The sequence below is a fragment of the Gopherus evgoodei genome, chromosome 1, assembly GCF_007399415.2.
Source record: "Gopherus evgoodei ecotype Sinaloan lineage chromosome 1, rGopEvg1_v1.p, whole genome shotgun sequence".
Lineage (NCBI taxonomy): Eukaryota > Metazoa > Chordata > Testudines > Testudinidae > Gopherus > Gopherus evgoodei.
Window position 1 is genome coordinate 7,775,633 of NC_044322.1, and position 13,902 is coordinate 7,789,534.

The following is a 13,902-nucleotide window of genomic DNA, read 5'->3' on the forward strand; positions in this document are numbered from 1 at the left end:
GGGCCGGTTTGTTTACCTGCCCCATCCGCAGGTCTGGCCGATAGTGGCTCCCACTGGCCACGGTTTGCCACTCCAGGTCAATGGGGGCTGCATGAAGGTTGGCCAGCACGTCCCTCGGCCCGCTCCGCTTCCAGCATCTCCCATTGGCCTGGAGCAGCGAACTTTGGCCAGTGGGTCCCGCGATTGGCTGGACCTGCAGATGGGGCAGGTAAACAAACCGACCTGGCCCACCAGGGGCTTTCCCTACACAAGCAGTGGTCCCAATTTGAGAAATACTGGTTTAGAAAAAAAGTATGAACTTTTCACATTCTTTTACCATGCTTTGTCACTTCTTTGGCCTGACCACTATGCACCAGGTAGTCTTTGCTCACTCCTAGATAGACATCGTTCAGAATCAGAGAGAGGAGCGGGTTTGGTGGAGGAGAAGTATTCTGGTTGCAGAGCTGAATGAGGACATGCATATGGGATTATAATATATCCTTGCAGCAGCACCTTAGTTCCAAAAACTCATTAAACTGGTGACATACATACAGGTGTATCTTGTTGAACCATTCCTGCTCAAGTGTCAACACCTGAAGCCTAGGGCATCAACTGAATGGGTGACGGCCGTCACCTTGGCTGACACACCACAGGTAGGACCATCAGAGCAAAAAGCATGAGCTGCTGCACCTTTAGCTAAAGAGTCTTGCCTCTGTAGCTGGGGGCTGCAACAACTCAGATCCTCTGCAACTCAGCACAGAGTGGGACTTGTAACACGCTCACCAGTAAGTTATGCATGCATAATGGTTGCATGCCAGACTCCCCTACACACAGTGGAGAATTCGTTCCACCACGGAGATAGAATAGTCTGCAATGTGGCGGGACAGTGGATAGAAATGTAGCAGGCTAGGATTTCACATTTTGGCTATCATATCTAGGTTGCTGCTGGTTCCCGTGTTGCTGGTGGGAGTTCCCCTCAGGGCTGTTTGGTTTGGAGTTTTCACTGGCATTTTGTTGCCCGTGAACTTCACAAACCTTTGGCCTACCAAGAAGTACAAAATGGGATCCAGGCAGCTGTTGGTGCTAGCTAAGGGCCTGGTTACTTTGTAGGCTAAGTTAATGGCATTGAGGGTCCCGCAGCTAAGGTCCCAGCTCCGGAAGGAGTAGTACAAAGTGCGAGTGACGTGGAAAGGAAGGAAGCAGATGATGAAGACCACCAGGACAACAATGATCATCTTGACTGACTTCTTTTTGGACTTAGACCTCCTGGAGGTGCCCCTGGTGGGCTGCAGCAGCTTCCGAGCCATCAGGCAGTAGCACACAATGATGGCCAGGAAAGGGATGCAGAACAGCAGCACCAGCATCACTGAGCTGTAGATGACGAACTGGCCGAAGAGCTCCTTGCTCGACGTGTCGTGGCAGGTGATGGTCTCGCACCTCACGCTGGTGGTGACAAAGAAGAGCACCGGCGACTGGCACGTGATTATGACCAACCAGACCACCCCCGACACCCTCCGCGCGTAGCGGACGCGGCCCCACTGCAGCGACTTCAGCGGGAAGCAGATGCCCAGGAAACGGTGGACACTGATGCAGAGCAGGAAGAGGATGCTGCAGTAGAGATTGGTGTAGAACAGGAAACGGACTATTTTACATAAGCCCACACTGAAAGGCCAGTTGTCCCCCTTGGCGTAATAATACACCAGCAAAGGCAGGGAAACCACGTAAAGTGTGTCAGACACGGCCAGGTTGAACATGTACGTGGTGGAGGCGTTCCAAGTCTTGATCCTGAAGAGGAAGACGTAGAGGGCCAGCAGGTTGAGGCACAGCCCCACCACACACACGATGCCATAGGAGACGGGCAGCAGAATGTACTTGAACTCCTCGTCAAATTTGCACTTGTACGTGTTGTCTTCCACGCTGCAGTCGGCAGTGGATGAGTTGGCGCTCGTGTTCCAGGAACGCAGAACCATGAAGTTCTCTATTGCCCTAGAAAACAGGGAGCAAACTGTCAGCGAACACCGGCTCATTGAAATAGGAAAGTAAATATGTTTGGATGAGAACTGCAGCGGACAGCGTGTCACCGGGCAGAAGAGATGAGTCAGATTGTAATGATTGTTATGTATAAGGCTGTGGTGCTTGCAGACCCCCGCTGAGATCGGGGCCCCATAGTGCCAGGTGCTGAAGCATAGAGAGATTAATGAACTTACCGAAGGTCACACATGAAGCCTATGGCATGGCTAGTAATTGAACACAGAGTTTCTGAGGCCAAGTTTAGTGTTTTAATTACAAGATCATCTTTCCTCTTTAAACCCATGGAGAAACCTGGTTGCACAAGCACACCAGAAAAATGGGTCGATTCTGAGGTCAACCTGCAATAGGACATGTCCAAGCTATGTGAACAGTGCAGCCTTACGAGCCACCCAGGAAAAGACAGGAAAGGGAACTGATTACAAAAAATCCTGTAAGACTACAAAAGCAGCAAAGAGTCCTGTGGCACCTTGTAGACTAACAGAAGTTTTGGAGCATGAGCTTTCATGGGTGAATACCCACTTCCTCAGATGCTGCTTTTACAGATTCAGACTAACACGGCTACACCTCTGATGTAAGATTACAGTTCATGTGCTGGGATTTGGAGGGACCCTATCCCTCTTGGGTTGTCTAAGTCGATCTCCCTGCCCCTGCCCGCACATTCGTGCTGTGATATGGGGGGGCACCTTGCCCCTCAAAGGGGGTCTGAGTTCCTCTCTCTGCCTCTCTCCTCCAAGTGACTTAATGACTTCTAATCTCTCTCCTGCTAAGGATTCATATTCACACATTGCGACATCCGGTATTTGGATACTAAGAGAACTGTGAATTATAAGCAGAATGCTGCCAGAAGGCGGTGTGGCCTCCTTTCCTTTAATTACTCTGTTCAGGTGTAGGAGGGAGATTTTCTTTTTAATGATTAACTCTAGGAAGGTGCTTTTCTGAGTTGTGGAAAGGCAAGTGCAAACGGACAGGTCTTCACTTTTGCTGTGAGGGTGACGAGATCTGGGCTCATTCTGAGTTCTGGTGGGATGGAGTCCCACGGTCAGGATTCCATCCTCAGTCCTTGGGAACTTTACCCAGGGTTCAGCCAGTCATAGCATCCCTGGGCTAAAGCTCCATCTACCACTAGCGAAGGGCTGGTCTACACTAGGAAACCGCCAGGCTGAGGAACCAAGTTTGAGCTTGCCTGTGTGGAAGGGACAAAACTGCTGTTCTAACGATGTTCCTGGATCGTGTCCCAGATCAGACTGCACACACTGACAGAGAGCAAGGCTGTAACATGATTTGGCTCTTTTCCTAGTGTAAATGGGCCCTAAGACATCAAAGCAAATCCACCTATGCTGGGATAAGTGTCAGAAAAGTGTCTTCAAGCAGGAGGAAGTGGCCTCCGGGAACCAAAAACCCAAACCATCCTGGTGATCTTGGTTCTGTCTTTAGGCTTTCAAGGTGGGAGCTGCACATTCCCATGGGTAGATGAGTATGTTCACTCTGGTATGTTGGCTGACTGCCTTTCTCATACTATTATTACTGGGTTGGTTTGGTTCAGGCTCCCTGCTAGCTGAGCTACAAGGGAGGGAGGGTTGAATAGCTGCTAAGGTTTGTTTCATCCAGTCCTGGAATTTTAATCTGTGCTTTTATTTCCAGGGAGTGGAAGTGCTAGTGAAAGATGCCAGATTTGACAGCACTCGAGACAGGAGCCCAGGACAGGTAGATACAGACAGCAGCAGTGCCAGCTTCCCTATAGATGGGCATCAACTCTGACCTGGAGGGACCATGGTTGGGAGAGATGGAGGTTAGTTCAGTCTGTGTCCAGGGTGCCTCTGCCTACTCTGCCAGCACTGGTGACAACCAGTGCATATGAAGTGGTTTTCTTTCTTTCTCCAGGAGGTAATGGGCCAATTGATTCCACACAGGCCACCAAGCAGCCATCATATAGTAATAACGTCTGACTGTTACCATGGGGGGGGTTGAATTCAGGTGAACGCCCTCCAGACAAAAGGCTCCAGTCTCCTGAACTATCCACTCTCCAGCCCGTAAGAATCCCCAGTGGCCATAAATCGGGGGATTGACTGGACCGCCCATTCAAACCTCACTCCATTTTCACTAGTTCTCCCTTTCAATAAGTTCATGAGCCACACCACAAAATGAACTGCCAAGTGCTTACGCTTCCAGGGAGGAGGAAAACACACACGGGTTATCTTAAAGTGGCCCCCACCAGGACTGAACTTACAACCCTGGGTTTTGTAGCCCGATGCTCAAACCACTGAGCTATCCCTTCCCCCTAAAAGGTGCTGTGTTTCTGCAAGCCCCAGATCCTGGCTTCAAGTTATGACAATTTACGGTACATCTGTATGGATCTTGATCAAACCACACCCACTGTTTTGTTTTGTGAGCACCATTTTGATGGTTAGACCATACTGTGCCTTCCCTGTTGTCTCTTTACCTCCACCACAGACCTGGCTCCCTGAAGGTGTTGCTTGGTGGGGAGGGAACAGCTGACTTATGACTTTTCAGTGTTTGGGGTTTCCAACTCTGGCTCTAAATGTCCTGGTGCTAAAATGCCAGCAGCGATGAAAGCATTGGCTATGCTTGTGCTCGCACCATGGCGACCAATGGTGGCACTACATTGGTACTTCCAAAGACGGGGAATCTTCCCCTGTAAAAATAACGTAGACAAGGTCAAGAGTGCTCTCCCATCGACGGATTACTCCACCCAAATGAGAGGCAGAAGCTATGTCAGAGGGAGAGAATCTCCCGCTTACATTGTGCAGTGTAGACATCCCTTCAAGCCGATGTAAGGTATGTCACTTGGGTGGAGGGGGTTCACACCCCCGAGTGATGCAACTTACATCAACTTAAGCTGCATCCATTGTTACGTGTATACCTGTATTAGCAGGCCGATGGAGTCTGCGGGATACTAGTACCGTGCTTCGTCTACAATAAACCTGGCCGGGTGCCTTTGTCCCTTAACGGATCTTGTGGTCATTAGGTGGTTCGCTCGAGGTCTGCAGTGCCAGCTGTCTGTGCAGGGCTGGGGGCGCCACACAGAGGGAACACACACACACACAGAGCCAAACATCTATCAACATCTAACCACAGCGGCAATGTAGACAAGCCCCTGGTAGAATCAGGTCACCAGAGAGCACAAGAATAATCAGCATGTGAATCACACACAGGGAGAGTGCATGGGAATGACTGCATGCTAATGCCTGCGTCATGGAAAATCTGCATCCTCTGAACCTTGAGGGCAGGGAAGGCACCAGGTGAGGCAGCTGGGTTCAATTACAGCTTTGCTTTCGGAGCAGAGCTCAGGGGAGCTGTGGGGAGATACGTATGTAAGTGTTACAGTCATTTTCTCTAGAGCTAGCTGGAGCAAGCCTCCTCCTTTATGCTTCTCTTCTGGAAAGGGCTGATGTAAGCGCTGTCATCCTCACCCTCGCTCTGACCCCTTTGCAGCGTAGAGAGGACCTAGACCCCCCGTTTTGCTCAGAGAGGGAGTCCCTTGGCATGACAAGCCCTGCCATGAGGGGTGTGCTGAGGATACAGCTGGGGCTGCAGCAGGCTGTACTGCAGAGTTTCCTGGCAGCACTGCATCCCACACAGCAGCCCTGGAAGGCTGCCATAACTTAGACGGGCCCCTGGGGGCTGTGTAAATGACACTGGGGGCTACTAAAGTCTCTGGAGTAGCCCGGGATTGGGATGGTGTAAAGGTGGCTTAAAGCTACCTTAGTCACCCTACTCCTGGCCCCAAGTTCCATGCTGCATCTCGCAGGGCCTAACCCTCAATGGTCAACGTGAGCGCCACTTCCAGAAGCCTAGGCAGGCTCAGCCGAAGCTGAGTGCTTGTGCAGTTGGCAGAAGCACTTGAGTCTTATCTCCAGCCATCTTGAGGGCTTTACCTCCCACCACAGACAGTCCGTGTGTGAAAAATGAGCAGAGAAGGGGAATTCAGTCCAGAATGGGAGGAGAGATAATGAGACCCACCCTGAGTACTGAAGACAAGGTGAATGAGCAAAAGGGTCCAGCTATCTGGATGCTGCTCAGGCACTGCTGGTACACATCGTACCTAGCAGTAGGGTTGCCACCTTTCAAATTGCTGATAACTGGACCCCTGAGGCCTTGCCCCATAGAATATCAGGGTTGGAAAGGACCTCAGAAGGTCATCTAGTCCAACCCCTTGCTCAAGCCAGGACCAATCCCCAACTTTTTTTTTTTTTTTTTTTTGCCCTGGATCCCTAAATGACCCCTCTCAAGGGCTGAACTCAAAGCCTTGGGTTTAGCAAGCCAATGCTCAAACCACTGAGCTATCCCTCCCTTCTGCTTCATGCTTGCTGGGTCATCTCAAGGAGCCTGTCTGCAGGTAGGCCGCAGCCCTGTCTGGGCAGGGATTGGCAAGGGTTAATGGCCCCACGCCTACCTTCACCCTGCAGTATCCCAACTTTTGGTTTGGGTGCCATTTAGGGGTGCCAGGTCCCCGAAAACCAGACACCTGGCAACCCTAAATGGCACCCAGACACAGAAGGTAAAAACCGAACTGTCCGGGTGAAAACCGGCCAGGTGGCAACCCCATCAAACAGAACTGCTCACACACCCCCTCGTGCACAGCATCATTTCTGCTAGCCAGCTCCAGAACGGTATTCTCATCTGATGCATGTCTTGTTGGAAATGGCAGGTTACATTTAACCCCAAATATCAGCAACCCAGTAAAATGAGGAAGGATCGTGTCTGCTCTGGACATCTCTCCTGTTCAGAGCCAAACCTCTCCCGAGCATGGCGCCCCTCCCTCCGTTACATATTCCATGTGCCAAAGGGCCCCACATCTCAGCTCTGATGGGTTCCATGCTGTTGTGTCTCAAGGTCTTTACACAAAAAATTTCAAGAAGCCAAACAGTCACAGCTGGATCTCCAGTACAAACAGGCCAGGTATAGCTGCTTTGTAATAACTGACCCTACACATTCACTCTGAATGTAAAAAGTATGTGAGAGTTTGTAAGATGTCACAATAACAGCTGTTGAGGGGAAAAGGGATAAAAGAGAGACAGATTAAATGAGTCTAAACAAAATGCCCGGCTGATATGATTCAAGGACTCGGTTGGTGTTAGACTTAATCAACAAGAAAATGCAAGTCCAAAAATTAATAAACCAAAATGGGTGTGTTGGCTATTAGGCCTACGCGAGGGATGGGCTATTCCACCCACCACTGCCTTCTGGGGTCCTTAAAGAAAGAGACTTTGAGGGGGGAATGGGGAGAACAGACAGAGGCATGGTTGCTATCCCCCCCATTTCCTGGGACCTGGGCCTTCATTGTGCTTGTCCTGAGAGATGTCCTGACCAGACCAGGCCAGAGAGAGGGACTCAGCTGACATCATCATCATCCCTACCAACTCCTCCCGCTGATTCCCAACCACCACCTGAGATGAAACAGGACCAGACATCAACAACAACAGCAGCTCCAGCTCATCTCAACTTCTCTTTTACCCAATGGGACAGTTATTACCGTCTTACTGTCAGACAGTGACTGGGTCATGTTAACATCTTTGGCCCATTGATTCCATGTCATTTACCACAATGCTACATACAAACTGCTGCTCTGGCTGCTTCTAAACGCAGAACACCATGAGCGCCACTAGAAGGCTAACAACTACTTAAAGGGATACTGCCCTATTCCTATACACTATGTACACCACTGCATACATGTTGCCAGTGTTAACATCCATACAAGGGTTGTTTCCTGTATTGCATTCCTCATTGGTCCATAACACAGGTACAGCTTCAACATTGCTCCCAAGCTGGACACGCTTGGTTGTAAGTCTCTCCCTCCCCTAGGAGCTGAATATGCTGCTTCCATAGGCCAGGGAAGATCAGAAGAAAACCAAAGCCAGTTCTCCCATAGAATAGTGCAGAGCGCTAACTAGGCTGCCCTGAGGCCAGCCCTGCGGTAGGGCACAGAACTGGGTGATGATGGATTAACCCAGGAGGTGAAGTTGGGCAAGCCACTGAACTGCTCTGAGCCCCAGTATCGCTGTTTTACAAGGTGGGTGGGAATGATACTTCTTTGTACAGCACTTTGAGGTCTACACATGAAAAGTGCTCTGCTCAGTGTGCATTTAGCAGCATTGCTTCTCAGAGTTGTTATTAACTGGTGTATTTGCATACTATTGCCCCCTGCTGGCTGGACTTGGACCTGCTTAAGTATCGGTGGCTATGTCACCATCTACTGGCTGACCTAAAACGAGGGTATAAGATTTACATCTAGTGGCTGCTAATGCACAGGTAGTTTTTTTGAGCTGAAGGTCCTGAGGTTTTTTCCCCCCATGCCACCTGAGGGCAGTTTAGCTGATGAGTGGAGAGGCACATACCCACATATTGTAAAGTGAGCCCATACTGGACCTGTTCTTTGGCTTGGCCGTATAATTATGGAGAACACCACCAGCTCACAATGGTGTATTGTTCTTTAGTGTCCTCATGTACATTTCTTTTTGCAACATGAAGCTAGTTGGTTGCTGGGTCTGGAGAGCTGCCCCCCTTCTTCCTCTTTGTTGGAGCAAATGCCCTAAATTCCTAAGACAAAACCTGCTGTGTCTCTTTGGGCCCCTGACTGTCTGACCCCTGCTCACATCCCACTTCAGCTGCACCCACATCCCACTTCAGCTGCACTGAGTGATTGCATGGGAGTGACAGCCACACAATGCAAGGACTCAAAAGGGAGCAGGTTGACCTTTCCCCAGAGGCAGAGCAAGGACTGGGAGTGGGATGGAAGAATGTCAGTGTGTGCGTATGACATATCAAGCACTGACCAAGACCAGGGACAGGGCAGAGGGGAGGGACCAGAGGGAAACATGGCATTCTCCTTTCCCAGCATGGCAAATGTGGATCTCAGTTATGCCTCGTGAAAATTCACTGACTCCCAAAAGCAAATCCAGAGCGACCCCATTGGCTTCTTTCATGACCCTCCAAAGGGTCAGGATGGGCAGCTCTTCTTCTCACATCTGGTACTGGCCACTGCTGGTGATGGGATGCTGGACTAGATGGATCACTGGTCTGAGGCAGTCTGGCAGCTCTTACGTTCCCTGTGTGCAGTCCCACAAGGCCCATTTCAGTCCTAGTCAGACATCTAGGGAAGACTGTAAGATGCTATTGACTTTGGTGCCAGAGAAACACTGATGACACCCAGCCCTACATCTCCTGTCACGTGCAGACAGTGTTGACTCCGGAACCTGAATGGGACAAGCCCCTGGATGAAGAGCAGCTGGATAAAATTCAACCCAGGCAAGAGGGAGGGAAGGAAATGCTACGAAGAGCTGGTTGAAGCCAAAGCCAGCCTCTGTCTCAAGGGCATCTGCTCTTCACTTGGACCCTGTTGGACTCTTCCTGTTGGACCCCTCAGTGCTCCTTGGCACCCACAGCGCAGTGCTGCCTTCTGCCTGTGGCTGGCCAGGAGGCTGTACCTCTTGCTGCTGATTGAAGATCTAGCTGCAGTGACCCACACGCTCACCGCCTCCAGCCCTGGTGATTGCATCTGGACTGCTTGCTCAGTGGGGAGGGAAGTGAGCACCATCATGAAATGCCAACTTGTCCAGCATGCAGCAGCCGATGTTATGGGTAGGGCAGTATATTAGAAGCACATCCCTCACATGCTTCCCACGTTCACCTGGCTACCTCTGCAGTACCGGATCAGCTGCCAGGTCCTGGGGTTAGTGCACCCACAGTGGCCTGAGCCCTACCTCTTAGACTGCCTCTCCTTTTGTGAGCTATGGATATCAGGAACGATCTAGCTGGCAAAGCCCAAGGTGTAGCAGCTCTCAGAGACATTCCTGGCAGTAGGCTCTGGGCTTTGGGAACCCACCCATCCAGAAAGTGGAATGGGCTCAAGATCAAAACACCTCAAGAATGAAAGCAGCGAGCCATCTCTTGAGACTTGGCTTCACGCAACAACTACTCCACTAGCCCATGTATAATAGACACACGTCTATTACACAAGTATATATGATACCTCCTTTGGCAATGTGAATGGAGGGATGGGAGCTTATCAGCCCTGTTCAGATGTATATAGTTCTGTTAGTGTATCCGGATACAGTGATGGAGACAATATATTTACCTAGACAGATAGGAGTTATTCTGTATCGACACCATTGCACCTGAGATCAGGCTCTGTCGACTGACTCCTGGCTTCAGGTCCACCGGTGCATAGCAGATTACTGCTCCACAGGCATCTGCTTGGCTCTCAGCAGCAGCCCACGGACACAGCTGCAATTGTCGCTCTGAAACACTTGTGTGGTTAACCTAATGTTCTCCCGAGGAAGGTCCTGAAATTAACCAGAAACAAAATCCTTATTACTCGTAGGAAGTGAACGTCAGGGCAAGTACTATTCCATCTGCTCTGGAGGGCACACACTGGAAATGATTCAACATGTGGGAGTCAAATAGCTCTGTGTTTTCAAGAGAAAACATCCTGCGCGCACGCGTGCGTGCGCACACACACACACACACACACACACACACATATTAGAATGGACTAGTGGCTGACAAAGTCTGGCACATCAGTACTCTTTCTTCCATAGAACGAAAAAGGGGCCACGTGTCAATAAAAGTAAGTTTCAGGCCAACTCTTAAACAGGGAAGTGAAACAACTGGAGCGCAGCCAAATTCATGTTCACCATGGTCTCAGGAAAGCAAGGATTACAAAACGGGCTGCATGTTTCTCTGCAATAATTTCAAAGGGACGGTATGGGGGAGTTTAGGACCCAGGTTTAGGTTCTGTTTAAATAAAAAAGTCCCAAACCGGTGTGACTAAAACTGATGTGGGCTGTTTGGAAATGTCGCAGTACCCGGGCCTTTCATGAGTTTAAACTTTGGACGCCCAAACACAGTAGCCTTGTGCTGATGCAGATGTACCAGAAAGTTAAACTGACTAGACACAATGAGCCAAATGTTGCTCCTGGCAACACAACTGCAGCTCCTATTGGTTCCACTGGAAATTATATCCATAACCAAGAGCAGAATGTAGCCCAGGAAGTGAAACTAACGTCACTGTCCAAGCTACAGACAATGCAGAATGTGAACTACATCAATGCTACATTGTAACAAGTCCATTTGTTGTCTTAAAATTACTTCACTTCTAATAATCTAAGGACATTTTCAGATATAATAAATAATATAATCCCTTAAGTAACAATACTTCCTTTCTCCCACTGCCATATGTATTGAGATTGTGAGAGTGTATAAACGGATCTTAAAGTAGTAACTTTACACCCATTCACACCCACCTGAGGGCCTCTATCTGCTCCCAGAGCAGTGCTAAGGAGCACTGGTGTAAATGAGAATGAGGCCTGTAAGCTCTTTGGGGCAGGGACTGTCTCTTACCACATGTCTACAATAATAAAGCCTCTGCCTTTGGTTGAAAGCTTGAGGTACTCCTGCAATAACAGTAGATCAAGTGAGACACCTAACTGCCTTGTTAGACATCTAGATAAGGGTGACCTAATTCTTCAAGGAGCTGATCACCCACAATTCCTAGTGAAGTCAGCGGGCGGCTGCGGGTGCTCAGCCACCACTGGAAGGCCAGTTGGTTTTTATTTGGGCACCTAAGTACAAATGTAGATGCCTAACTCTAGAGACGGCTCATTGTGATGCTTTCAACCATGGTTTTATTAGTAATGCAAAGATTAGAAGGTTTTTTAATTGTTCTTCTCTTGTTCTGGTCCAGCTAGCTCCTAAGAGCTAATGTGGTCTAGTGACTACGGCCCTAGATTGGAAGCCAAGAGAACTGATCCCAGTCTAAGGAGATCCCTGGCTCAGCTACTAACCCCCTTGGGATGGAGCAGAGAGGCCCCACATTGGCAATGAGGGGGTTAAGGAGGCTGACAGGTTCCTCACTGGCACTCAAAGGGTTAGGCCTGTGGACCCAGTTGGCCTCACCCTGGTTCTCCTGCAAGGGGAGATAAAAGGAGAGGGCCTTGCTTGGGTGAGTACTGACCAGGAAAGAGGTTGGAGCTCTGCTTGTCCGGGGAGAAGGAGGAGAGGCTGATTGCAACCCTGAGCCTTAGCTTGTTGGTCATCCAGATCCCACCTCCTGGAAGGAAGGCACAGATCACAGGAAGGGAACTGGTGGAAGTGCAGACTGTTTTGGAAACCAGCCCTGACTAGAAGGGTGGGGCACCATGGAAGGAGTGTGGGATGGCCCTGGCTTTGAGTTGGGTTTCTTTTTGTTCCTGATTACCATTGAGCTTCAGCGCCCAAAAGGGGGTAGGACTGAAGGCACCACAACCCTGACCTCGGAGTGACTGACCCTGACAACCCTGGCCTCGGGGTGATGGAAACAGACCAACAGAGACTTGCAGTAGAGCAAGCTGTGTCCTGAAGGGCAGCGAGGGGGCACTAGCCTGGCAACCTCACCCCTGTGTGATCCTGAGCGCATTACTTCATCTGTCTGTGTCTTTTGCTCCCCTTCCTATGTGGAATGTTAGATCTTCAGAGCAGGGACTGTCTCTCTGGGTTTGTCCAGCACCATAGGGCCCTGAGGTGTTACCTGTCAGCTCTGCATTCTTGGGGAAGCAGGGCGCAGAACCCAACTTGTCTGACTCACAAAAGACCTCCCATCCCCCAGCCTCTGCTTGAACCAAACCGATCAGAAGAAAGACTGACAAAAAGCAGTGAAAAGGCAGTGGGAGACACACCTAAACCCCTCTGGACAAGGGTGATGGGATTGAGGCAACTCCCCTAGCCTCATTTGCATCAAAGATGTGATAGGGAGGCATCTCCATTAGCAGACAGAACGGAGAACAGAGATTCCAAGGCAAGAACCCCATGGAACTCTGGGAACAGAAAGGCAGGGAAGCACTGCATGATGGGGGATCTCTGCTCCAGATGTTAATGAACCCATACCTGCACACACCCAGCTCAGTAGTTATCAGACCAATTCGAGCAATAAATCCTTTACTGGTATCCAAAATAGTGAAACTCCCTAATTGCATTGCGAGCTCCCTCCAAGAAAGATCTCCCAAAGCCAGGAATGATCAGTTCATTCCCATGGTCTAGCCTGAACAATACCTCTTTGGTATACTCCACTCCCTTGAGCCATCAGTTTACCCATAAACAAATCTAGTGCTCTCCCTTGAACCATTGTTGTTTCCCTACAAAAAACCCCAACCCACATTCAAGTAAGTGTTCTGGTGCCTGGATCCAAAATCTGCATCTCAGCTACCACCACCACCTGGGAACCCCGACCAGTTCAAGCTTCACGGAGCGGCGAGAACCCAACTCTCTCTCTCTCGGTGTAGCCTTCTGACCCTCACTTGTGTGATCAGTGATAGTTTTCTAAACCTGACTTTTTTTTAATCAAATTTAAGTTGGATTTAATATTATAAGTGTTTTTTTTGTTTGGCTCCCCATGGTTATTACCTGGCAAGAAATAACTTTCATGATTAAGCTGGTTGCTTCTCTCTCTCTCTCTCTCTCTCCCCCTCATGGGTGTTTTTTGGTTTCCTCATTCGCTCTGCAGCAACACTTCTAGTACCTCAGATAAAAAATCCCTGCAGCACCCAAAAATCCTGTGGGGTTTGCTGATCAAGTTGGTTACTACCAGAACAACTGTAACCTGAAAGTGGGGATAGAGACATGCTGAACCTGGGACATATGAGGGTGGCAGCTTGGAAGTGTTGCTTGACCCAGTCTGCTCAGGTGTGCTCTGTTCCAGTGCAGTGCCCACAGCATATCAGGATGACGGCTTGACCCAGCCTGTTGAGTCCAGGGCCATATAAGGAGTCAGCTTGGGAGTGATGATTAACCCAGTCCTCTCAGATGCGCTGTTACTCTGTGTGTGTGTGTGTGTGTGTGTGTGTGTGTGTGTGTGTGTGTGTGTGTGTGTGTGTGTGTGTGTGTGTGTGTGTGTGTGTG

General features: G+C 49.7%; 1 protein-coding gene across 2 annotated transcripts in view; it reads right to left on the reverse strand.

Annotated features, from left to right (window-relative positions):
- Positions 1-231: 231 nt before the first annotated feature.
- P2RY2 (purinergic receptor P2Y2) overlaps positions 232-13,902 on the reverse strand; it is a 32,606-nt gene continuing 18,935 nt past the window's right edge. For both annotated transcript variants that reach the window (XM_030557367.1, XM_030557376.1), the window contains 2 exons: positions 10,106-10,313; positions 232-1,965 (listed from right to left, as the gene is read on the reverse strand). In XM_030557367.1, the coding sequence (XP_030413227.1) occupies positions 894-1,965; positions 10,106-10,140 (1,107 nt within the window). In that variant the 5' untranslated portion in view covers positions 10,141-10,313 and the 3' untranslated portion in view covers positions 232-893. The remainder of the gene's footprint in view (positions 1,966-10,105; positions 10,314-13,902) is intronic.